This window comes from Mytilus edulis, chromosome 1, assembly GCF_963676685.1.
Source record: "Mytilus edulis chromosome 1, xbMytEdul2.2, whole genome shotgun sequence".
Classification (NCBI taxonomy): Eukaryota; Metazoa; Mollusca; class Bivalvia; order Mytilida; family Mytilidae; genus Mytilus; species Mytilus edulis.
Genome location: NC_092344.1, coordinates 112,121,432 through 112,149,154, shown reverse-complemented (window position 1 = coordinate 112,149,154; position 27,723 = coordinate 112,121,432). Strand labels below are relative to the sequence as shown.

The 27,723-nt window shown below is 30.5% G+C and overlaps 1 protein-coding gene across 1 annotated transcript in view; it reads left to right on the top strand.

The window, feature by feature from the left end:
- Nucleotides 1-24,901, top strand: part of LOC139499935 (uncharacterized) — a 28,418-nt gene extending 3,517 nt beyond the window's left edge. The window contains exons 2-7 of the mRNA XM_071288597.1: nucleotides 4,415-4,696; nucleotides 15,115-16,041; nucleotides 17,853-18,122; nucleotides 23,075-23,386; nucleotides 23,741-23,868; nucleotides 24,629-24,901. Coding sequence (XP_071144698.1) covers nucleotides 4,415-4,696; nucleotides 15,115-16,041; nucleotides 17,853-18,122; nucleotides 23,075-23,386; nucleotides 23,741-23,868; nucleotides 24,629-24,886 — 2,177 coding nt within the window. The 3' untranslated portion in view covers nucleotides 24,887-24,901. The remainder of the gene's footprint in view (nucleotides 1-4,414; nucleotides 4,697-15,114; nucleotides 16,042-17,852; nucleotides 18,123-23,074; nucleotides 23,387-23,740; nucleotides 23,869-24,628) is intronic.
- Nucleotides 24,902-27,723: the final 2,822 nt, after the last annotated feature.

Below are 27,723 nucleotides of genomic sequence, written 5' to 3'. Positions count from 1 at the left end.
CAAAATGTATTTAAATAAGTTACTTCTTTAGGTTCCATTATGCAGACTTTGTCTCATTTGCAATCATGCCACATCCTCTTTTTATATTTGGGTATAAGCACTAGCCATATAAACAATTGTCATTGGATACTTCTTTTTATGAAGTAGAATGCAAAATTAAAAACCAGAAACTGACTTGAGAAGACTTTCCTGTAGAAAATGTTTGGTCCTATATATAACTTTAATTCAAAAAACTGTTGTATATAAAACAGCATTATCGCTGGGCTGAAATAAAAGGCACTCAACCTAATTTAATAAAAATTATGAAGATTTTATTGTCATGTTTTGATCAAGAAGGCAAAAGAAAGACTCTTGAATAAATATACATGTATTGGTTAGACTGTTAGAAATAGTGACAAGGTGTCTTGATTATAAATTATATTAGATTTAGTTGCCTGTACTTGTAACATATTAAAGTTTCTAGATTTTATTAGGGTGCAGACTGTAATCAGATAAAAATAATGTTATATATGAATGTATACTGGTACATTTATTGCTAAGAGAACATGATTTACCTTTGAAATTTTAATTTAACAACTCCTTTGATGTCTCCATACCTTTATCACTAGAAAAAATAACCTGGCGATGATAAGCCCTGATTTGTAAGGGCATGGTTAAAAAATGAGCCAGAAATTAGTTTTAAACTTCAAAAACACCTTTTACTTCACTGTATTACTAATCTTTTGTGACAGTATCAAATCTTCTATATATATTTCACATTAACAATTATGATGTAAAATGAAATATGTGAATGCAGAAATTTGTCTGAAATATCAGACATTGTCAGAGGCTTGCGTAACTCAAAAATATCTTTTTTTCTGAAAGGGTGAGACAGCCATAGACGTATAATAAGGAGTATAACTTCAATTGTTTAGTCCCATGAAAAAAATAACAGATCTACTAAATTACATTTCTGATACTGGTAAAGGTCATTTTAAAAATTTTGTGCATGCAAAAAAAAGGCATTTATATTGTTGAAGGTGTCACTTTTTTTGTCAGAGCTATCTTATTTTTTAATCTTTTGTATTTTGTTTTCTTGTGTAGCCTTGTTATGATATTCTCTATATCCAATTATATTTAGTGAAGGTCCCCGTTTATGCAAAATGTATAACCCTAAGGAAAAATCCAGTATGATGCATCAAGTAGACTTAAGCCATGGAACTATATTAGATAGTTACAAGCATGTTTTGATCCTGTGCCATTCCTGATGTTTTTACATACACACAGTCAGGGTTCTACTTAAACAAGTGATTTCATTATCACCTATTTCAGTGATTTGATAAATTCAGTTATCACCTATTTAAGTGATTTTGGTGTTTCCTTTGATCTTCAAATGCTAATTTCATTGGTTTTCCATATTTTCACAAACTTTTCTATAATTTTCCTACATAGATCACTTATCCCTTTTTCTATGGATATATCCCTTTTTCTATGGATATTAACTTCACCAGTGGGCTTGAGCAGTAAGTTAGTGTGCTAAAGCTTTTAAAAGTACCCTTGGGAATTGTTCTGTAATCAAATATTCATTAACTACTCTGACTATCAGACAAAGGTCAACAATATTAGGTAACCTTATTGGTTTTCTTTAGAGTTAGAATGATATACTTCAAGGTTATGTCCTGATCTTCCAGAAAATGCATATTTTAAATAAATTGTTAAAACTGACATCCTTATCAAGCAAAAGACAATTTCTAGATGTACATAGTTGTTTTTTCAATGGAATTTTTTTCTTTTTACCAATAAAAAAATCAAGCTTGTAAGAAAAATATCAAGAAAAAGTTATAAACACTTATTGAAGTGATCTTCTCAAATTACTTGTTTCAGTGATTTTAAAAAGTCTGTGTCTATTTATAGAATTTTGTTTAATATTTCACAGTCAAAATCACTTGAAGAAGTGATTCTGAAATCACTTGTTTAAGTAGTACCCCTGACTGACACAAGGGGTATCATATTGGTAGCTGTGTTTTGCAGGCTGTTTTACAGTGTCTAATTTTAAATTGAAAGATGTTTAGCTGAAGATTGCCTCTGGGTGCTGTATTGAAGACCCATTGGTGGCCTTCAGCTGTTTTCTGCTCTTTAATAGGGTTGTTGCCTCTAAATGACACATTCCCCATTTCCATCCTCAATTTTATTGTGTATGTTTATAACGGAAAAACTGGTTTCCACATACTCCATTTTGTGAATGTACCTAGACAGACTTTTATTCTATATTGTTTGTCTTTGTCCATGTGTGTGTGTTCTTTGGTTGTTGGTAGTAAGTAGTTAGGTGAGTTGTTCAATGTATGTGTTATTTGGTAATTTCTGTTTCTTTAATGTATACATGTACATGTATTATAAGTACCAAAAAGTAGGAGAAACTCTTGAACATATAAGTGTTGGTTTACTTGATATGAAAATATGAGAACAATCCCTTTAAATCTTTGAAGTCAAATATTGTCTTTTTGTGGGGTGAAAACTTGAAGGGAAACTTCATTATTTCCTTTAATGGTGGCAATTCATGGACCTTGTGAATTTTCTGAAATTGTACAGATGATAGAACAATTGTGGTAGTTGAAAACATCTTTACATTTTGATATATTGTATTTAAGAATTCTGTATGGCCAAACACTACACACCTTTACTTTGATGTTTCTGCACAAGCTGACATGTTTGTGAACAAGTAAAGGTTTTCTCAAGTTTATAATGATGACATATTTTACTCTTTTATAAATAAAGCCAGTATATTTACTAACAGCCAGTAATCCAGTACTATATATATGAACTGGGAGGTCAATATATTCTTAGGAGGTAAAATTTAATGTTTACTTTCTTGACAATTTCATTACAAAACTGAGAAAATTGTGTGTTTTAATATTTATTTTGATCTTGAATCTTTCAGTTTTTATGCCATTAAATGATCATATTGTTGTATATTTCCATTTTGAATAGAGTGTTGTGAAATAAAATGGGTATAACAGTATGCTAATTAGGACCCCTTGTGAGTTGAAGAGACATAGGTTTAAATGATGTGATATTTAGAACTGGGACAGATTTAAGAGAATGGCCTATAGTAGCACTCAACAGAGGAAATATTTGCCCAGTTTTAAGTCTGAAGTGTTAATATAAACTCCAGGAGAACTGTGAGCAAACAAAGACCTGGTCCAATATGAATACACCTTTGTACATGACCTGGCATTTTATATTGATGTAAAGTTTAGCCCATCCTTTGTACTTTAAGGTTTTGATTCTTTGCTAATCTAAATAGTATCCCTTTGTTACAGAGTACATTTCTCTTTTGCAAATGAATTACAAATAGTTTTCATGGTTGAAAAAAAAGAAAAACTTGCATAACATAACTTTTCACAGTCTCAGTGGCGGATCCAGGGGGGTGGTGTTCTGGGGTTGGAACCCCCTCTTTTTTTGGGTGATCAATGCATTTGAATGGGGACATGTGGTTGGAACCCCCCCTTTGTCCTGGGTTGGGAACTCCCATTTTTAAAATGACTGGATCCGCCCCTGAGTAGTTACATTTAATTTAAACAACTAAAGAGATGAAGAATAACAATAAAAGCATGATATACGGGTGATTTCATTAGATAGATATGGGTGATTTCATTAGATATCCATTTTATATACATATCCTTTTGATATATGGTTGATTTCATTAGATATCCATCTTATATACATATCCTTTTGATATATGGGTGATTTCATTAGCTATCCATCTTATATACATATCCTTTTGATATATGGGTGATTTCATTAGATATCCATCTTATATACATATCCTTTTGATATATGGGTGATTTCATTAGCTATCCATCTTATATACATATCCTTTTGATATATGGGTGATTTCATTAGCTATCCATCTTATATACATATCCTTTTGATATATGGGTGATTTCATTAGCTATCCATCTTATATACATATATATCCTTTTGATATATGGGTGATTTCATTAGATATCCATCTCATATACATATCCTTTTGATATATGGGTGATTTCATTAGATATCCATCTTATATAAATATCCTTTTGATATATGGGTGATTTCATTAGCTATCCATCTTATATACATATCCTTTTGATATATGGGTGATTTCATTAGCTATCCATCTTATATACATATCCTTTTGATATATGGGTGATTTCATTAGATATCCATCTTATATACATATCCTTTTGATATATGGGTGATTTCATTAGCTATCCATCTTATATACATATCCTTTTGATATATGGGTGATTTCATTAGCTATCCATCTTATATACATATCCTTTTGAGATATGGGTGATTTCATTAGCTATCCATCTTATATACATATCCTTTTGATATATGGGTGATTTCATTAGATATCCATATCATATATACATATCCTTTATTTTTGCAGAAATTCCCAAATTCCTTAAAACCCCACAGGATGTTCAAGTGGAGCTAGGAACAACAGCTCAGCTAGAATGCCATGCTACAGGACCACCCAACCTAGTCATATCATGGCAAAAAGATGGCATTAGCAATTTTCCTGCCATTGAGCAGAAACGCTGGCATGTTGAACCAGCTCAGTCTGTTACATTTATAAGTCCAGTGAAGATAATTGACGAGGGAGTTTACAGTTGTATAGCAACAAACCAAAATGGTACAGTTACAGCCAATGCTACGGTTTCAGTTATTGGTGAGTAGCTTGTGTTATATTAAAAAGTCACCATTTTCTTTATTAAGACAAATAAGGGCGTTGAAATCAATTTTAAAAAAGAGCTTTTATCTTGTCTCAAAAGGCTTAAATTTGAACTGTATATCAGGCCATTATAGGAATTCTCCTGTAGGTAAATAATGATTAATGAGACAGCAATCAAACAACATGAATAAAATATAGAGTTCCAAGGTAAGCAAAAATATATTGTTCTTTATTCAGGATTAGAGAATGTATCTTGTTTATATGTTGAAGAATTCAAAAATTCATGATAGACTTAGAAAAATAGTACAATAGTTGCTGTAATGAAGACCAACGTTTGTTTGATACACGATAGTTATTCAGTGTAGAAGGGTTTTCTTTTTGTCAAGAAGGCAGTTGTTTTTCACTAGTTCCATTAATTAACATTGTTTAATTTTGTCATTTTTTATGGACTTCTTCATTTTGAATTTGTCTTTGAGTTTAGTATTATTGTTATTATAACAACTTTAGACAATGACATTGTATAACATGTTGGTTTTATTTGAAAAGTGACATTGGTCATATTATTTTCCATGGGTATTGAAATTTTGGCGACAGCGTGTTTCTTTAGAAAAAAGTAAGGTAAGGTATGTACTTTGTCCTTAAATCTGTGCTGTAGACAAACAGAATAGAGCGGTGGTTGTCTTTTTAAATAAACAATCTTGAATTGCAGTTTGAAGATTGAATTCTTGATTGTTTTAAGCTGAAAATTAAAGACCATGGATAATTATAGGCCATTAGATATTTACAAGGAATCCATCATGATTCCCACACCGACTCTGTCAGTAAGAATTTCGGTCCTATTTTTTATTTTGACCTTGATCAATAAAATTTAACCTTTAACTTAGCACCTGTGTCTAATTGTTTTACAGCTTTGAACAATCAATCTAAAATCTATCTTAAAAATACCATAAAACAAATTCTTATCAAATCTGTGATGATCAGCATTTAAAAGACAAAAAAGTCAATAGCGATCAACAAAGCTTTATCTTATTTTGTATTCATACCAGTTCAATCGAACGATTAACTCTTTTATGTTTGATTTTTATAAATCTTAGATAAACTTTATAGATTTTAGTCATTTGTAAACAACATCATTGACTAAAAAGGGATAAAAAAGAATTGGATATTGTTTAAAATCACAGTGAAACTTTCTATAATCAGTCAGTTGAAAATTGATCTGAAAAGACGTACCCAGTGATATTAAGGACTTCACTGATTTTGTATGAAGCTTGGATCATATCAGATACAAGTTGGGCTTCAATGTTCTGTTTATCCAAGTGATTTACTTAGTTTTCCCACACTTTCTTCGCTGAGTGATACATGTTTTTGGGTGCAGATTAAGAATGTCATCTACCTGATTCATTTACTAAGAAATAGTTTTGGAGCAACCATTTAAATTCAAGGGGGAAAAAGGGGGGGGGGGGTGTATGTTTTTTTTCTGAGTCAGAATTTTTTTCTTTGATAAGCACAGTTTTAATAGTATTTCGCACCTATCAATCAAATTAGTTTTTTCAAATTTAATTATAAGGTATGGGGAAGATCTGGTTACAGAATATTATCCTTTGTCATCTTCTAGACCAGAATATATTTTTTCATCAAAATTGGTATCAGAAAAACCATAACCCCTCCCTTGAAGTTAAATGGTCCTTTCCTTACAAACCCCAAGTGACCCACAAAACAAAATTTTGAATATGGACTAAATTTTCATAAAAATTACATTTTGTACATCTTGAAGTACATTAAACTAAATTAAACACAACACTTGGGTGTTAGCTGAGAAATTAATTGTAAACTGACCCCTGTGCCGAGAGAGGTCCTGTTAAACAATGGCACATAAATAATAATACACCATGGGAGAGACAGTTATAAGTCATAGTAAATGTCATTGCAATCGTTACATATTTAGAAAATAGTTTGAATTATTGTACCCACCAAAAATATGGTGTTTAACAAAGCACTAATTTAAATATCTTATTTGAATTTTATGTTAAATTGAACAACATTTCGGACTTTGAATTGCCACAATACCTAATGAGATCTTGAGAAACACAGATTGAAATTTAAGTATTTTTGATGATCGATGTTAAAATCTAGTTTTTTCAGGACTTAAATGGTGGTAGATTACATTTATGTATAAATTTTGATAACAGAGCCATTTATATCCTTTTCAAAGAATGGTTTAAAAAGGACTTCCCAGTGGTAAATGTTAGTAATAAAATAAATACAAATCTCAATATTATATTTCCTATGTTAATTTATTTAGGATATTTTCTAAAGATAAATGTATTTGAGGTTAGGTTAATGAAGTGCTAGGAGAAGAGTTAATCACATGGCTTTATCAGTTATACAGGCATGGACCAGATGAAAATTTGAACTTTTTAAATTTTATTCCATTAATTAAACAAATATCAGAATTACAAAATAGAATATCTTGAACCAGTCCTTTATTCAGTCTCTGAGGTTCTGTATATTTGTTGGACAATTCCCCCCTACAATGCATGCTGTTCCAGAATCCAGAGTAATGGGACTTTAATCATTGAAGCATGCTGTTCCAGAATCCAGAGTAATTGGACTTTAATCATTGAAGCATGCTGTTCCAGAATCCAGAGTAATGGGACTTTCATCATTGAAGCATGCTGTTCCAGAATCCAGAGTAATGGGACTTTAATCATTGAAGCATGCTGTTCCAGAATCCAGAGTAATGGGACTTTAATCATTGAAGCATGCTGTTCCAGAATCCAGAGTAATGGGACTTTAATCATTGAAGCATGCTGTTCCAGAATCCAGAGTAATGGGACTTTAATCATTGAAGCATGCTGTTCCAGAATCCAGAGTAATGGGACTTTCATCATTGAAGCATGCTGTTCCAGAATCCAGAGTAATGGGACTTTCATCATTGAAAAGAAACATTTTTTTTCATGTCACACTCCAATCTTATGAAGAGAGGAGAAATATATTTCAAACTTTTACTAAATTATTATTAAAAGAGTCTAAGAGTATATATACATTTTTTGACAATTTTCACTTTTATTTTTGCAAATAAAATATACCGGTATAAATTATTGCTTAATGATCATATTTTTGTTCTGGTTAGGCACTTTTAAGATTAGATGTTGGTAAATTTTTTTATGCATTTCATTTCCAGACTTCTAGTGTCAAAATTATGTACCTATTGAATATAATAATCGTGCACACTGAAATTGTTGGCAAGTGTAAGTTAGCATTAACGTTTGTACTACAAAAAAAATACTATGCAAAATAATACCAGTATAAATCTGTGCATGATGTTTTACATGATCTTTATAATATTTGGATTTTATAATGTAAGATAGAAGTAGATTTAGAAAGAATAAGATCCCTATTCTGAGAAGGTGTCATGAGTTTTTATGGTTGATTTTCATCTCTGTGGAGTTACTGAAGATATGTCAAGTTTAACTGTTTGTGTTTTGTTGAGATTTCAATAAATTATAATAAAATATTGTATCATAAAACCATTTACAACCATAAATTATAGAATTTACACACACAATTTATTTGTTTTTGGTTGAACATTATGTAAAACACTCCTGTTTTCAAAGTTAGAATAGGAAGTATAAAGGAAGACCTATGTTCTCTGATCAGCTTAAGTTAGTAAGACCATTCCCTGCTGTTATTCTCAATAAAACTTCTGTCAATGGCAAACATTAAATAATCTTTAATAGCCGAAAGTATTCTATAACAAAACTGTTCTTGTGTGAATATGTGCCATATTAGGGAAGAGTAGTTCACCATATTTAGCTGCCCACTACTATAGAAATTTTGTGAATTGTAGTTAGGTCGTCCCATATTTGTGTAACAATATGGTTAACATGTTTCTCTCCACAATAGAGAACCCTCAATATATTCAATAACAAAAGTTATTTAAAGTTATATTCAAATCAATTTGATTTTATCAGGAAATTCTTCGTCTTTTTCTCACTTTGAAATAAGGGTAAAAAATAGTTTAATTTAAAGTAGAATGAAATGCATATATAAAATTCTTGCACAAATCGTAAACAATCTCAAAAGAAATATTGAGCTAAAAATTCCTGAATTAATTTCGACTTCTCTAACTGGTAATTATTTATGGAATGTTAATGTTAAAAGACATTTTATTATTTCCCTAAAAGCAAAATTATTAAATCATAATATAGGACATATTTGTAACTGGTATTGCGTTCTGTAAAGTGGCTTTTATATACATATAATTGATTTCAAATAAATTTTAAAAACAATGTCTGTTAAGTTGTTAAGATTATTACTTATTTGTAGGCCTTTGTCGAGAGTTTTGGAGTTCATTGGATAATATTACTTTAAATACCGAACTAAAAAAACTTTCAACACTTTATGGCAGTTTTAATTTGCCTTGAAATTTGTCCTTGTCCCTGAATAAGCTTTCATGCACATAAAAGATCTTGGTTTTTTTTAATTTTTATCTTATAAATGTTGTTGCCCTTTTGATTATTTGTGATCATTTGTATGTACAATATTTTTTATAAAAAAGAGAAGTGTTCCATTTGTTAAGAGACTTTATTTAAAATAACTATTTTTCAATTGTATTAGTCCCCAAAACGTCTTTGTTTAACCCAACCTCTGTGATGATTCACAAAAATCTCCACCTACTAAAACTTGTATTAATTAATAGTATCTATGACAGATACTTGTTCATCATTAACCATGTCCCAGTCAGTATCTCTACTGGACACTTACACAGACAAAGGCCACAGATAATTAATAGATCATTACTGACCAGTGGTCACTCTACACTGGACAGTGGGGGTCCTCTGATTAGGATGTGTATTACCACTATTTATCATGTACTTATGCTCATAGAGCATCAATAAAAGGTTATAAATCCATGCTTAAACAATTAGTTAAACAGCTGAGTATACTGTATATCAACACTTCTATCAGGGAATATTGGTCTGGATGGGGGATTAATAGCTCTGTTTGTCAGTCATTGTTTTAGGGTGGTCTGATTATGATTTGTGGCAGGGAATGTTGTAAAATACAGTATGTCTTAGTGGAATGATATCATAGATACTGTCAAAGATCAGTACCACATTTTGTCACTGAACACAGAATGGTATTTAGATAAAGGTAGACATTTATTTCCAATTACAGGCAAAATCCTAACGATGATCAGAAACCTTTATTTGTTCCTATAGAACAAACATTGACCAAATCTCATTGACACCAGGTGTCAGTATTCACAAAACCTAGCTTATTTCTAAGTATTTGTTTGTCCATTCAGGAATTTGTTGAGGATGTCTTAGATTATATATTTATAGGTAATATTTGTTGAATTTATTCACAAATCATTTCTATAAGATATAAAGCTAAAGACTGTTAAAACACAAACTTCATCAGAGCTTTCAAGGTTTTTGCTTGTCAGGTTGCTGTCTCTGTAGTCTGTAGATAAATATATTGCTTATCTTTTTGTATTCCTTTTCTCTGCTTTATACATGTAGTTGACAGGTGTATGTAAGGTTTCATTTGTTCACTATGTAATGCCATGTGAAAATATTCAAAAACGTTCTTGTGCAATATAACCTGTAACTCGTAGGTGACCACACTCTAACATCAATCAATCACAAAAATATGCTTATCAACTATTTTATTAATTTATGCCATATATCAATTATTTTATTGGTTTATGCAAATCAATGATTTTATTGTTGCAAATCAATCATTTTATTTGCTTGAACAAGTCAGTCAACCCTTTCTCTATTATTGCACTCTCATTGCATTGGTTTCAATTGTTTATATCCAAGATTTAGGACACCCTTCGCTGGTATAAGTTTTCAGACACCTTAAAGGAGACAAGAATTACTATATATTGTTATTGGCCATTATTATGTGAAGAATTATAAAGATAAATTGAATATCATCTACCCAGTGTAAATATGTTTATACTATTTGATGTATATAAAATGGAGATAGGTATCAAAACCTTCAGTTTATCAGATATTATCCATCATTTTCCCACCATCATAAAAAGGTCAGTTAAAAATGAGTATCACATTCCCTAACCTGGCCAACATTTGACTTTTAGTGACCTCAGACATTTATATATAGAGAAATAAAAACCTGATAAGGCGATATAGAAAAATCTTGTATAAATATTTTGAAACTAAACAAATCAGTCATTTTAAGATTTTGGTAGCTCTTTATCCAAAAATATTGACATAGGTAGATATTATAAGAAGAAAGCTATAGACCAATTATTATTATTTCATTACATTTATTACTATGTACATTGGCCAAACTCCAGATCTCGTATAATATGAATTCCTTCTATAAACACTATCGTATTAGGATAAATCTGCCTATAAGTTCAACGTAACTGTTTTAATGCACGAGTAGATTTCTTTAAAGATTTCTTAATTTTAATATGAGTGGAATGTTAAATACGTCAGATGATCATAGACAACCAAATATAGGAACAAAAGATTTAAGATTTTAAAATCGATCAATTGTGGTATTCAATAAAGTAAATAGTTTGTGATTGGTAATCGTATAGCGATACTGTAAATAACTTTGTACTCTCTAACCCTCTGTTTATTTTAAATGTGAGAACAAAAATGTTTATATATCATATAAATAATTGATTTCATTTTAAATAGTTTTGATAACAGTTAGAACATTTCTATTACTGCTCCTGTTTAAATGGAATGATTAAAATATTTATTGTGTGGTTTTCTTAGTATGGAAAATATAAGAAAAACAAAAACACTGATAACCAATGAATTTGTAGAATACAGAAAAAGTAATCTAGCTTTTACTTGACAGAGACTTTTTGACTAACTGCTTACAATATTCATTTGGCCTTTGAAATAATGCAGGTTTAACTTCATAAATTTTTAAGAGCATTTATGATTGGATTTGTTGAACAAATGACACAATGCAAGGTTAATTATTGCTGTTTCATAAAATGCTACATTGAAACAATGGTTTAAAAAATGCCAGCATTTATCTATTCAAAGCCTAAATTTGTTAAAATTTAACCAATATTTAAGACATGGCCAAACTTTCTCCTTTTAAGTATATGATTCTTAGGCGTTTCATTATAACTTACATATTCATAATTGATTTGATTTTATAAGTATTTCCAAAGTGTGCTTCAAATTTTTCATAGACAATATGATGATTGTCCCTGCTTTATTTTGAAAAAATCACCTTCAAAATTTCTGCTGAACTAATTAAACACTGAATTTATTCAACCTTTAAAACTTGAAATTGAGGGCAATACTTGCAATATCAGGTATATTTCAATTAATTTATGGTGGCAAATGATATGAAAAGGTTGAAGGTTAAAAGTGGATAATCCATTTGGTATATATACTATGAAATTTGATCTTTTATGCTAGAGAACATTTAACCTGTAATGGTATATAAATATGTAGAGGCATGCAGTACAGACAAATTGTCTCTTTAAAAAGATCATCCATCTTGTAAAACTGCACTAAAATGATGGAGTATGGCAATTTTATCTTTGTTTATTGTAAAATATAAATGTTGTAAAAAATGACAGAAAATGATAAATTCGCTCCAACTTTCTTTTTGTTGAAATTAAATATGCTTACTTTAGACAAGAGAAAAATAGGTAAATGATGAATTTATTTAAATTTTCCTTTCTATTTCATGTAAATAAATGTCTATGTTATCTACATTGATGACACAGTTAGATGACAGGATAGAATTTATTGATACAAAATGTTTTTTTATTACTTTTAAAAAATTCCTTTGAAAAAAAATATGTCTTTTCAGATGTAATAAAATATTCTAACATCATGAAACACTGATGTGGTCATATTTACCCTGCTCCAAATAGAAATTTTTGATGAACCCTTATGCTGTTCATGCAACAAAATGCTATTTAAAAAAAGACCTTAACTAGCTCTTTTTATATATAAAGGTATTGTTCTAGTGAGAAAACTATCAAGCTGAAAGTAAAACCCACAAGAATACTAAAAGTTTTACAGTCACATAGTGTTCTTGCATATAATTGAAATGATTTAAATTACATAACCTGAGAAAGTCTACAATTATCTTATGACAATGTGAGTTATTTTATCCTTTTTATTGACCTTTATGAACATTAGATACAATGATACTTGAAAAAAATAATTTATGACAACAGCTAAGGATTATGACCTGTTTCGTACCTCCCTGCTTATGCTCCCAGTACCATCAACTGAGGGATATGATCTGTCATTCCCCCCTCTGATCATACTCCTAGCACCACCAGTTGAGGGTTGAATGTTTATTTCATTTCTTCTATTGCTCCATGTATTATGGTACCTGCTATCTGTTTTACTCCTTTCTGCTCATGCTCCTTGTATCCATCATCTAATATTTTATGATGATTATCTCCTCTCTGCTCATGCTCCAAACATCATCAGCTAAGGATAATGAGCAATATCACCAACTGAGTGTCATTGCCTCTTCTATATCTGCTCATTCTCCAAACATGGTAGGTGCATTTAATCTTGAACAGTTCATCCAAAGCTTTTTGATTTTTAATATGTTGTTTCTGATGACAAAATGGAGGTTAAGGTCAATATTGATGATTTTTCACTTTCACCTTTCAGGAGTTACAGTTCTTGAAAGATTGAAAAATGATCTTTCCAGTCATGTCTGCTTTAACTAACCAAAGCTTTTCAAATTTTGATATGTTGTTACTGATGACAAAATGGAGGTCAATATTCAGATGATTGTCACTTTTATTGTTCAGGAGTTATGGTCCTTGTGATATTGAAAAATGCCAGGACACAAATAAATGTCTAAAATATCCAGTTTGCTGTCGCTCTGACAGCCTCTTGTTGTACTTATGTTAATTTTCCAGTGACTATTCGAAGTAGGTCATACATATATGGTAATTCTATTAAAGGTGTACTGTCTGTCTGACATGGTTTACCTGACTTGACCCTGTTTTCCTGAATTAGATAATCTCATAAGTCAACAGGAGTAGGGACAGAGTGTAATTCATGAAGGATTTACTCTTTTAATGTAATTGAAAGCATGTCATTTCAACTCTATGAAGATAAGCCATTGTCCACAGATTATTTTAACTTTACCTGATTTAGATGAGTAATTGTATTTTTGTGTTGATGCATAGGAGATGAAATATTTAACATTCCAGTCATATGTATGAGTTACCTGTATCTTTGATGATAGAAGTATCCAGTTTTATTGTCATTTCTCATCAAATTTCATCTTATGAACAAAATAAGTCAATTTTAAGTGAAGGAAACCACCTGATTATTTGGATGTATTATAATTAAAATTAAAAATACCAAAATATAAGAGTAAGATTAATTTTCACCTGTCTATACCTGTTTATTTATGACTATATGGTATGTAAAACACCCACTATCATGCCTTAACGACCTACCTGTATGGTCCTTTGATCTTTACATTAACACCTGTGTAACAAGTATTTGTTGCTTGTCATAAAACTAATGATAAAATTGTTGAATATGAAATATTTTTAAATTCTTTCAAGGATTATTGTTGGTAATCTATACATTAAATGTGTAAGGAAGATGACACTAACTATATGTACATTTTTATGTGGTTAATTTTCACTTATAATTTAAAATTTGTAAAGCAGAATGGGTGGTGAAGCTTTTACCAAAGTCTCTGCTTTTACTATGTGGGTAAACAGTTTAAAAAATTATGGCAAAAAAATGCAGTCTCAATGAAATATTTCTAAAGGACTAAACATATTAAACATACAACAGGATTCATTATGATAAGGAGATAAGATAATAAACATACTATAATATGCCTTTTGAAGTTGTTTTTTTTTTGTCATCTCCAAAATTAATTTTCTACTAGTCCATTCTTGTTCTGAACTCATGTGATCACTTTGAAGTTTTACAAAATTGACTTCCCTGTATATTTTAAAGGACTGACCTTGGTATTGGTTTAATTATAAATCACTTAATCTATTAAAATACATTCTATATATAAAATTTATAGCAATTTTAAATTTTGATGTTTTTCTGATTAAGCATCTTGACCATTTCTAAGTGTTGTTCCCCCTGTTATATTTGTATTGTTACAAATTCTAGCTAAACATGTACAATTACAGTCTGAATCTGACAACCTGTCAAAGAACAAACGAAACAAACATCTTATTATGTTAGTAGTATTTCCTTGTATGTATGTGCTGATCCACAAGTAAAAATATCAAAATATATAAATAGACATGTAGACCTAAAATAAGCCTATAAAACATTGAACTCTGACGGCTTGTATAACCCTGTAATTAATTTTCATGGTTATAAATAGCATCGTCTTTAGCAACTAGGTCAAAGCATAGAAAATAAAATTTAAAATTTGTATTTCAGACAGCAGAAAGTTAGAATGTTCCAACTGGAAAAGTGAAGCCATTCCATCGGGCCTGGAATTTGCCATTTACAAGAATGAAACCTGTCATGTTTGCTTGTGTAATGATGGATCCCCAAAGAATTGTAGAAAGATTACTTGTCCCTCTAAATGTTCAGACCTTGATGATTACAGTTTGTGTTGTCCAAAATGCTCTGAAATACTAAACACTAAAGCTTTGGAGGTTTCTACAAGTCTATCAGAGGTATCTAATATTACGTCAGATCAGTCTGAAAAAGAGCCTTCTAATCAACCAGAGATCACTGGAAAAATTACACCAGGCAAACAAGAATCTCCACAAAAATTTCAAAGTACATCTAACCAACCAGCTAAATCAGATACAGAAAAGACACCAGGAAAAGCTGGGTTACAAAATGATGCTATTATCAATAATCCTCATGGAGACAATATTGGCACTAAAACAATAAAACAGTTTGACCATACAACTAACCATGTTGATATGGTTAAAGGAGATGTCGTGTCAAATCAGAATTCTGTGGAAAATCAACCTGCTGAGATACCAACAATAGAATTGATCAATAACAAAAGTTCTGATGAAGTTGGGGAACATTTAGATGTAAAGTTTGCTGGCAATGAAAGTTCTGTAGAAGTTGGGGAGCATTTAGATGTAAAGTCTGCTGGCAATGAAACTGCTGTTGAGTCTATGGACAATTTGGATGTAAAGTCCCTAGGCAACAAAAGTTCTGTTGAAGTTGAGGAACATTTAGATGTAAAACCCCTAGGCAATGAAAGTTCTGTTGAAGAAACAGGACATTTAAATGAGAGTGTACAACAGAATTTGTTGAATCAAAGTTCTGGTGATCAAGAAGATGGAAATGCAACAGAAAATATTGTAACATCAGAGTTAACAACAACAAAACCAATCACTGGTAAGAAACTTAGACCAGGTTAATGTCATTGATCAAATATCCTGCAACATTAAAGTCAATGGTTTTCAGGATTAACAAATTTTCTAAATTGTTTAAACAAAAGTAAAAATATGTCACCTACAATGCAAAACAAACAAACTTATAAATGAAAAACTATATCCCTTCCCAAACATTACAAATCTACTTTTAGTTTTATCATCAGTGGTTAAAATGATAATCCAACTCTCAAGATCAAGTCTTCAGCAATTTAGTAGCAGTAGTACATGTAGTGCCAAAAGAAATTATTTACTCATGGTTTGCCTTTGTCTCCAACCAAAATGAATGGCTACATTCATAGTGCAGTATCAGTTAACGTTGTATTCAGATGAAGAATGATTGATTTTAAAACTGCAAATAAATAAAATTTGGAGTAAAAATAATAGTTACTATCATTAAAATTCATCATTAACTATTTTTTGGTGTTTTAAAGGGGCACTAGCTACGAGATATATAAAAAATCTAAAGTTTGATTTTTTCTGTTCAATCAATAATGAAAGTAAAATAGTGAAAAAACAATTCGCTATTTGCAGCCAAAAGGGTTCAATTTTGTCAAATTACGCTAAGAAACATTGATAATTAGTTACCGGTATTCACTTAGTCGACCTCTTTGAATCCGTATTCATGTGAACTTCAATTTAACCTCTAGCTAGAAATTGACAACGCATGCATTGTACGTGTACTGGTTATTTAAAGAAAAAGAATGTTAACAATGAAAGTGAAACTACGGTAAATCATTTGATTACTAATTTGATGCACATAAAATCATTCTTATACGGTTAAAAACAATGAGAAACATCTATTTTTAATCTATAAAATAAAATCAAACAGACCTATAAAAATCCAATTGCACATGTTGATTTAACCTATTCATATCTTTATTATGTTTACATCGCTTATATGGTCATCTGAGGTCAAATCGATAGTTAATTAGATGGCGTCTGGACTAAAATACACACGAAACGAACCTAAATATTATCTATACCCCATGCTCTGTAAACTGTTTATTTTAGACTTTTGATAGTTTGGATAAATGTTTTACATTGTTATAAATCAAATATGAGAAATTGAGTCAAATCGGTAACCATGAATTTGACAGCTAGTGCCCCTTTAACAAAGATTCTATGCCAATTTTATCAAAATAACTGATGAAAAAATATGGATGGGAGATTACTCAGGTTTGCAAATGTGATTTGTTAGGTTATCTACACTTGAAATAATATAATTATTTTTTTGTTGTATCTAATGAATGGTTTTAAAATTCATCAAATGTTAGAGATTGATTGTTTATTAAAGTTAAAGCCAGAAGATATTTTAAGAGAGATTCTTATCAAAATAAAAAAAAACCATACTTCACTCTGAAATTACTACCAATTTACCTCCCAATCAAACTAAAATTACAAAGGCACCCTTTTTGTATGTATCAATTCTTTCGTTAACATTGTTGACTTGTGACTGCGCAGCCAGATATTTGACATTGTCATCTAATGAAGTAATACAGATATAAACATAAACATATGCTTACATACATTTCATTTAAAATATGATGGATAGTTGTCTCATTTGCAATCATACCATATCTCCTTATTTTTTTTTATAATTATTTAAGTTTTTATTCAGAATAGCTTAAAACAAAATTTTCATGTTTGATAAGAGACAAGAATGATCATAATTTCATGAATATGCAGTTCTAGTTTCACTTCTGTTAAGACATTTTTGATTTTCAAAATTTGAAAATTTAATTAATCAATACTATTGTCTATTTAATTTTATAGAAGTTCCAAACATAACATGTACAGACTGGAAGGGCCAGATTTTCCATTACGGAGAAGAATATGCTCCATACAAGGAGGATAATTGTAAATTATGTGCATGTGGTCGTGATTCTTCTAAACAATGTAGAACTGTACGAATCATTGAGTGTCCAGATAGGAACTGTACATACTATGTGTGGAAGATAGGGATGGATTGTTGTGAATATGAATGTATCAATAATATCAATGACATTAAAAAGGGGAGACCTATCAAGAAGCCTAGAAAGAGAAGTAAGTAAAGCTGTTAAATTTGATGTTAGTGGTGAGTCAAGTTTGATGTTGGTGATGGGAGGTGTATGGTTCTTCCACAGTATACAGGGGAAACTTTTATCCAAGTAAAATAACAACAATAAGGATTTATAAGAACATTGTGTATAGATTTTTTTACACATTTTGTAGCTCATTAGAAGAAGGATGAATTACAAACAGTTAAAATAAAACAATGTATTCCAACAAAATACACACACGAAAAGGGGAAAGGTGATAAAATGATGGTTGACAAGCAAAATAAATCATGATACCTGAATTGATTTATTTTAATTGATTACTGACGTTATGTAATGTCACGATTTTTCAATTTTGGTTTGTCTTAAAATTCCTCTAAGGAATCAAGGATGCATGGATATTGTAAAAACAAATTAACTTGATCTTTCTTATCCAAAATTATTTTAGATTTGAAGCATTTGATTGAGAACCATCAGAAAAGTTATCCTTAATTATAGTATTTCCAATGTAATGTAAATAAAATTGAGAATGGAAATGGGGAATGTTTCAAAGAGACAACAACCCGACCATAGAGCAGACAACAGCTGAAGGCAACAAATAAGTCTACAACGCAGCGAAAAAGTGCTTTCATTAAAGTATTAGTGATATTGTTAGTGGGTGTGTCTGATGCTTTTTCCCTTACTCCCATGGTCTCATCTAAGCAATATTCATGTCATATATGTTAGTGGTGTTTGATGCTTTTCCTCCTAATCTCATGTTCTCATCTAAGTACTTTTGATATCATATATATGTCAGTGGGTGTGTTTGATGATTATTCCCCTTTCCCATGGTCTTATCTATGTAGTATTGATACCATACATGTCAGTGGGTGTGTTTGATGATTATTCCCCTTTCCCATGGTCTCCTCTAAGTAATATTGATATCATATATGTCAGTGGGTGTGTTTGATGATTATTCCCCTTTCCCATGGTCTTATCTATGTAATATTGATATCATGTATGGAAAGGGTGTGTTTGAAGCTTATTCCCCTTTCCCATGTTCTTATCTTAGTAATATTGCTATCATATATGTCAGTGGGTGTATTTGAAGCTTATTCCCCTTTCCCATAGTCTTGTCTAAATAATATTGATATCATATATGTCAGTAGGTTTGTTTGATGATTATTCCCCTTTCCCAAGTCTTGTCTAAGTTATATTGATATCATATATGTCAGTGGATGTGTTTTATGATTATTCCCCTTTCCCATAGTCTTGTCTAAATAATATTGATATCATATATGTCAGTGGGTGTGTTTGATGATTATTCCCCTTTCCTGAAGTCTTGTCTAAGTTATATTGATATCATATATGTCAGTGGATGTGTTTTATGATTATTCCCCTTTCCCATGGTCTTATCTACGTAATATTGATATCATGTATGGAAGTGGGTGTGTTTGATGATTATTCCCCTATCCCATGGTCTTGTCTTAGTAATATTGATACCATATATGTTAGTGGGTGTGTTTGAAGCTTTTTCCCCTTTCCAATGTTCTCATTTGAGTAATATTGAAACCATACATGTCAGTGAGTGTGTTTGATGATTATTTCCCTTTCCCATGGTCTTATCTAGGTAATATTGATACCATATATGTAAGTGGGTGTGTTTGATGATTATTCCCCTTTCCCATGGTCTTGTCTTAGTAATATTGATACCAAAAATGTTAGTGAGTGTGTTTGATGATTATTTCCCTTTCCCAAAGTCTTGTCTAAGTAATATTGATATCTATATGTCAGTGGGTGTGTTTGATGATTATTCCCCTTTCCCATGGTCTTGTCTAAGTAATATTGATACCATACATGTTAGTGAGTGTGTTTGATGATTATTCCCCTTTCCCATGGTCTTATCTACGTAATGTTGATACCATACATGTTAGTGAGTGTGTTTGATGATTATTCCCCTTTCCCATGGTCCTGTCTTAGTAATATTGATACCATACATGTTAGTGAGTGTGTTTGATGATTATTCCCCTTTCCCAAAGTCTTGTCTAAGTAATATTGATATCTATATGTTAGTGGGCGTGTTTGATGAATATTCCCCTTTCCCATGGTCTCATGTAAGTAATATTAATATCATATATGTCAGTGGGTGTGTTTGATGATTATTCCCCTTTCCCATGATCTTGTCTAAGTAATATTGATACCATACATGTTAGTGAGTGTGTTTGATGATTATTCCCCTTTCCCATGGTCTTATCTAAGTAATATTGATACCATACATGTTAGTGAGTGTGTTTGATGATTATTCCCCTTTCCCATGGTCTTGTCTAAGTAATATTGATATCTATATGTTAGTGGGTGTGTTTGATGATTATTAAGTATACTGTAAAAGGCAATAAAGGAGAATACTATGACACTTTTCTACAAAATTGTTAAATTTATATGCATTTAATTGCAAAGTAAAAATCACAACCAAAAGAATGCTTTAATGAAGGAAATTTGAAAAGACATATGAACTTTAAGTATCATAGGGTCATTTGTCATAAATTTTTCTTTTTGAAGTATTTTATAGTCCATGTAGAAAGTGAAATATGGATAGGTTGTTTGTGAAGAACATTTCTTTTCTTCACTTCAAAGAAGCTATAAAATGAAATAAAAATCTACCCGGTTTATCGAAATATTAGCATAATAAACTTAATGAGACAGAAAAGTCACCTATCCTATGTTTATATACCCTGTTCTGAAAATCTTTTCACTTTTAAATTAAAATCAGATTGAAAAGAAAGTAATATATTTGCATTTTAAGGTGTTATTCATTGTGGGATAATTGCAAATGCTATATCTTTTTCTTATTCAGATATCTATTTGAAATTCTGATCATGAATTTGTTGTTGAATATTTGTGAAGAGTATTAATTTATAGTTTTACTTATTTCTTTTGAGTGATGTTCATTTATGAAGAGTTTGTATTGTAACATACATATTCAGAACAAATTTGAGTAGATAGATCTGTTATTTACATTTACAATTCACGATAAACTGTCTGAATAGAACTTTCAAATATCCCTATTATAGTATAAAGGCCTTTAGTAAAGATGTTTTTGTATAGACCCTTCTCTTTTATCATTAGATATTTTACACTTGAAGGTCAGCTATAGAATTTATTCCTAAACTCAAAATTAAGTGATTTTTCTCTCAGCTTTCAACAAGAAAGCTAAAATGATATTGTCATAAAAAATGTAAGCATGAAAGCTGTCACTGGTTCCCTGTTCATGTATCAGTTGTAAACACATTGAATTGCTAGAAAAATCAGATTTAAACTCAATGGATGCTGCTAGTTAGATTTAAACTCAATGGATGCTGCTCATTAGATTGATTGATTGATTGTTGGCGTTTTAATGCAACTTTTGGGCTTTTTCGGGTGGCCAGTTTTTATTTGTGGAGGAAGCTGGATTGCCAAGAGAAAACCCTTGACCTTTGATAGGAAACTGACAATCCTAGTCAATGAAGATTGGAGTTTGGATTTGAACTCACAACCTCAGTGGCTAGTGATAACAGTAGTAGAACTACTTTGACTACTAGACCACCAGTGTCCCCTGCCCAAGTAGAAACTTAGCTACTAATATCAAGTATGTGTTATTTTGATTGGTTGATTTGGTTCTTAAATGCACCGTAATTAATTAAAACCAACTGAAATTACCAAATCTTTAGTATTGTTTACTATGAAGTCATATATGCTAGATAATACAACAAATAGGACCATCATTTGTTAAAGGTGATAATTAAAAGGGAATGCTGAATCCAATGAAAAAATGCTCCTCTAAATTTTCTAACGAGGCTGACATTGTGAGGGAGGTTTACGTTGAACATTTTGAGAAATACCTAATAAACCCTTCAGCAAGGCCTCTGATTTGAAATATCCTAGACTACATATGTATCTCATCTCTGAACTTGATGTTCACTGAATGCATTACTACATGACATGAAGTAAATAGGAGTTATCTCCCATTGTATTGTCATTCATGATTTTCTTTTTTTCATTACAAAATCATAGTGTTATGTTTTGTGTATATGAATATCATGCTGCCCATCAATTAAAGACCCTTGATTAAATTGAATTTGTTTTTTTGCTAAGTCAACCCCTAGAATTACTTTAAAGATTGATTGTTTAAGTACTATATAATCTGCTCGGTAAAGGATATGTCATTGCTTTTAACAGTCTGATACCTAACTTAGATGATAATTTGATCTTAGATATAGAAAAATTTACACAGTGTTACACTTGTTAATATTAATCATTTAAGTTATAAACAACTTTCCAAATAGTTTCTATTTAAAAGCTTTTAGCACACACCTGCCAAAATTTATTTTATAAAATTTCACAGACATTTATAAAAAGTTTAATATTCAAAATGAATAAATATGTTTTAACTTAACATCTTAATGCATGGAGAAAATGAGGAGGATTTTTTCTTTGGAAATAGTTGTTTTAACCACAAATAAGCTATAGAAGTTTCTGTCTTTTCCAGTATAAATGTACATCTTATTATTATAGGTTAAATTACTATAGTTATGGAATTATAAGCTTAGGTGCACCTATTGCATAGTAAAGTTAAGAATGAAAATATAGTTCTTCTGGAAGGTATCATCCTTTGGTTGAAAAAGTACTCAACTTTTGAACTCAATGAAAAATAGAATTTAAAGATGACAGTTTAGTTTGAATAGCTTCTTTATGGAGTTTTTTGGCTTTTTGCCTTTGATCCGGTTGAAGAAATTGTTTAATTTTTTATATTAAAATAAGGAGATGTGATTTGATTTCAGGTGAGAAGACTAATCCTGAGGTAACTGAAAGATAATAATGTAAACAACTACAGGTCTTTCAACTAATTAGAAATTATTGATACATGATCCTTAATATTCATTCATGATATATATATATTTAAAAGCAAAATTCTCAATTATTTATATTTTTTATTTTTTTCAGAATTAGAAATAATTAAGCCACCAAAGAATGCCACTGTATCAGCTGATTACAGCCACACCTTTCACTGTAGAGCTAACAAACGTACAAACTCCCATCATCATGTACTATATAAATGGTTCAAGGATGGGGAGAGAATAAAAGATAGATTTAGCCGAGATGAAGATACTGGCCATGCTAAGTATGACATAAATAAAAAGACAGGAAGTTTGAAGATTATACATGTGCATGTGAAGGACAGAGGAGAATACCACTGCAAAGTCAAACATGGTAATGACACAGTTATCTCCCATAAAGTCTTCTTAGAAGTTCAAGGTGAGTTCATAAGGTCAATCAAGGAAGAAACAGTTATCTCTCATAAAGTCTTCTTAGAAGTTAAAGGTTAGTTTTTAGGGGTCAACCATGAAAAAGAAACATAGTCTTATAAGATGCACTAGTATTGAATTCATATCAAATTTAGATAGTTTATTACTTCTAGTTATTAAACTTTGACTATATTCCAGTTCATCTTTTAAATTTTAGTTATAGAGTATCCAGTCAAATCTACTATACAAAAATTGTTTTGAAGGAAAGTGCAGTAACTAGTAACAAATATATCATTCATTTGAGAATGTTGTCAGCTAACAGAAAAACAACTGTTTCATCAATTTCAAATAAATTTGTTTTCAGTGCCTGTTAAGTTTGTTGGACTGATACCCTATAACCGAACTGTAAAGTGTGGGAACCCAGTACAGCTGGTCTGTAATGTAGCAGGGATACCTGTACCAACAATGATCTGGAGCAAAAATGGAGTAGAGGTATAAACTGATATAAATATGTAGTTCTAGGGAAACCCCATATCAATCAAACATATCTAATTACCTTATTTCTCATAGAGGGTATACATACAAAGTCAGCAATGCATGCTTTCTTGAAGCTTTTAAATCTTACTACTGTATTTTCGAGATTTACCTTAAGTTTACATTTATTATACCACCTTTGGTATTGCATTTACCTTGTTTTTTTGTCCATCGGTGTGTTTGTCTCTCAGTTGGGATGTCTTTTTGTCAAACAAACACTTTTCTTCTACTTTTCTAATGAACCACTGAACAGAATGTATTCATATTTGGTAAGCAGAGTGACAGTGAATAGTTATAACCTTTTGGCACTTTCCTGATTGCTGATTCTTTGAATTTTTTCAAAATGTCAAATAAAACTTTATTTTTTGGTCACACATTACTATTCAACAGGCAGTACTGTATATTTGGTAAGCAGCTTAACAGTATATTAAGAGTTGTACACTTTTAGTTCTGCCAGGTACCTATTTTCTGTCCACCATTGTTATCTTAGGGATAATGAATACAGTATTCTTAAGAAGTTATCAAATAAGAAATAGAATTTTAGCTTTCATAGGACTAAATACCTATACAGTGTACAGTTTGAATTAAAACATTTAAAAAATAGAATTTATTCTATAATTTGGATCTCTGAAACCAACTTTTAGTTTAGAACTTAGTTCCAGTTTAATCATAGTGTCTTATTTAAAGCAATGTTTTTAGAAAGACCTGTCCTTTTCAGCTTGGAAGCACGCCCCCTGAGGGGATCTTTATCTACACAACTGTGCAAGGCAATGATGTTCTGTCACGACTCCTCGTCAAGAATGTGACAGAGACCAGTAGGTATGGATGTAGAGCATACAACAAGCCTAAATCACCTCCTGGTAAACTGTCCATAGTCAGACAAGATGTACAGGTTACTATGATGTGTTCTGGTACGTATATACTGCCTCTTTTTTCCAGCCCAGCTATTCTTGACATCATACATTATTTGTTTTAAAATTAAACGGACTGGTTAAGAATAAGATGGACTACTTTGAAATTAGATGGACAAGTTTAAATTAAGATGGACTAGTTTAAATTAGATGGACTAGTTTAAATTTAGATGGACTAGTTTAAAATAAGAGGAACTAGTTTATAATAAGATGGACTAGTTTAATATTAGATGGACTATTTTGTTTTTAATCGGAACTGTTCAATATTTGATGGACTAGTTTAAAATTAGATGTACTAGTTTAGGATAAGATGGGTTAGTTTAAAACGAGATGTCTATCAAATTTTAAGCTAGTCTATCTTAGCTTAAAATTTGATAGACCAGTTTAAATTAGATGGACTAGTTAAGAATAAGATGAACATGTTTAAAAAAAAATTGGATGCACTAGTTTAAAATAAGAATAAGTGTGAACTCAGTGTGCAGAATTTGGCATTGATGTGTCATTTATCATTTTCCTGTTGTATTTATTCAAGATTTGAATGCTTCTTTTTGTGATTTGATTGGAGTGTTTAAGTGTTGACAGAAGCACTTTTTTTTATGAAATGCACATCCCCGCTTTTCTCCCCTTTAAGCCTGTCACCCCCTCAGACAAGTTCACAGTGACGCCTTTTTACCTGGAATAAAGAAAACCATCATTTGCTCTTTAAATTTAAGATACTCCCAAAATATGTCAGTATTTAAGAAGTAGAGTGATTGCCTATGCACTCAGTAAGTAATCAAGTTTAAAAAGAATCACATTAAATTTATAACAATCTGAGTGTTTACTGATTCTGTGTACCATTGTTTATTCTGTCTTTGTCTTTTGAGACCAGAGGCTTCAGCAGTTGAGAAATATTATGAATCATTGTGTAATGTTGTTATGAAGATTTCCTTTTGTTTCCACACATCTGTTCTGGCTTCTTTGTTTCCTACACACTTAATAATAATTTTTCTCCTAACCACTTTATTTTATTCCTCAGGATATTAATTTTATTTCATTGTTTACCATTTTTCTTGTTTAAGATACTTGTAATTGAATGTAGCAATGGAAATGAATTGATATTAAATGAGAAAATTTTTAATCAGTTTTGAATAACAAATGAATAAAAATCCTTTATAATTAATTTTATAAACACGAAGTATGAAGGATAATGGTTAATAATAAAAATGTCAATTTTTTTTAAAGCAAGGAATATTTAATTTAAAACAGAGCAGATTCTTTAATGTTAGTGATGATGTTACTGTAGCAATGTAATTAATACACTATAATATTATAAAAGAGTTCAGAAGATTATTTATGCCCACCCTCAATTTAAAAGATAACTGGATTTTAATCTGATACATGCACACTTATGTTACAGTAACTCCATAATCTTTTATCTTATCAACCTAAGTAAAAATATTTTGTTGCTTTTTTTTTTTTTTAATCTAGTCCCTTTTTGCTAATTCCATTAACCTTCCATTAATGATTATTTTTGCAATCAATACTTCCTGATGCTGTAGCCAGATAATGAAGATGTCTCTCCCCCAGTTTATGCTCTATTTTCCTTTAATTAAGATTATTCTATTTGTTATCCTCCTATTTATATATCTCCCCCCCCCCCTTTTCTAGTGTCAGACATGCTTTTCTAATGTATTAACAACATCCTACTGTTATTAATCTGTTTCACCTTCGATCTTATTTTGATTCTGTAATATAATGCTCCATTAAAGTAACATAAATGTCTTTATAGTGATAATCAGGTATGATAAGTATTGTCCATTGGTCAGTCATCATGTCCATAGGGTCAGTTTTCAATTAAATGGTCCATTAGACATATGTTTTGGTTTTGGGCAGGGACATATTAATGTTGGTGATGATGTGTATCAAACTCTGTGATGAGTAATAATAAATTGACACAAAGGAAACAAAAGACTGGTTTAATCTCATTTAATATTCACATGGGAACCAGAAACAATTTTAATGAAAAATGTGTGTGATCGATGGGAAAAAGAAAATTACTTTAACTTAAGCTTGAAAAAAAATAAGAAATTTTAATTCTTTTATTGAAAAAAAGGTTAAAAAGATTGGGACAAATAAATTGATCAGAAATTATTACTGCAGAATGGTATAGACTAAGGAATATTTTCTGCATAATTTTGAAAATAATTTGAACAATTTAAGAACTGTATCTGGACTTAATGGATGGTTAAGATATTATAAATTGGAATGCTTGCATTCACTAGTATTACAGGAGTGCCTTTGAATGGAAAGTAACTTTTCATAAAAAATGTGATTTTTTTCTATATTTTATCAGAGGATCTTTGTTATCAGTGTTTTAAGAGACTGCACATCAGAAAATTTGGCAGGAATATGCATTATTTTATATATTCTACTCAATCGTTCTTCTGTACCTGGATATCTTACCTTGAAATTTGTAATCATTAAAGAGATCAGCACAGATTTTAAGATATCGAATTGTAGAATTTCTGGGAAATTATATAATTCTGAGATTGTGACTACCAGACTTATAAAAGCAACTTTGCAGGTCTTCAGAGTTAAATTTGTGATGATAAATTTTTCAATATTTTGACCTATCAAGAATATATCTGACATGAGAGTGACATTTTTATGAAAAAATTGGGAATTTTTTTTTACAAAAAAAATGCAAGAGTAGATCTGTAAAACTAATTTGAAACACAGAATACTTGACTTAAGTTTTCAAGATCAACGAAAACATAACAGAACTGAAGTAGATTAAATGAAAACACGTAAAACAGGTGATACTGATAATTTTTTCAATATATCAAAATAGCTGTTTAATATGATGTACAAATTGGAAGAAAAAACTGGGTAATGGTTGATATTTATCTTGAAACATTTG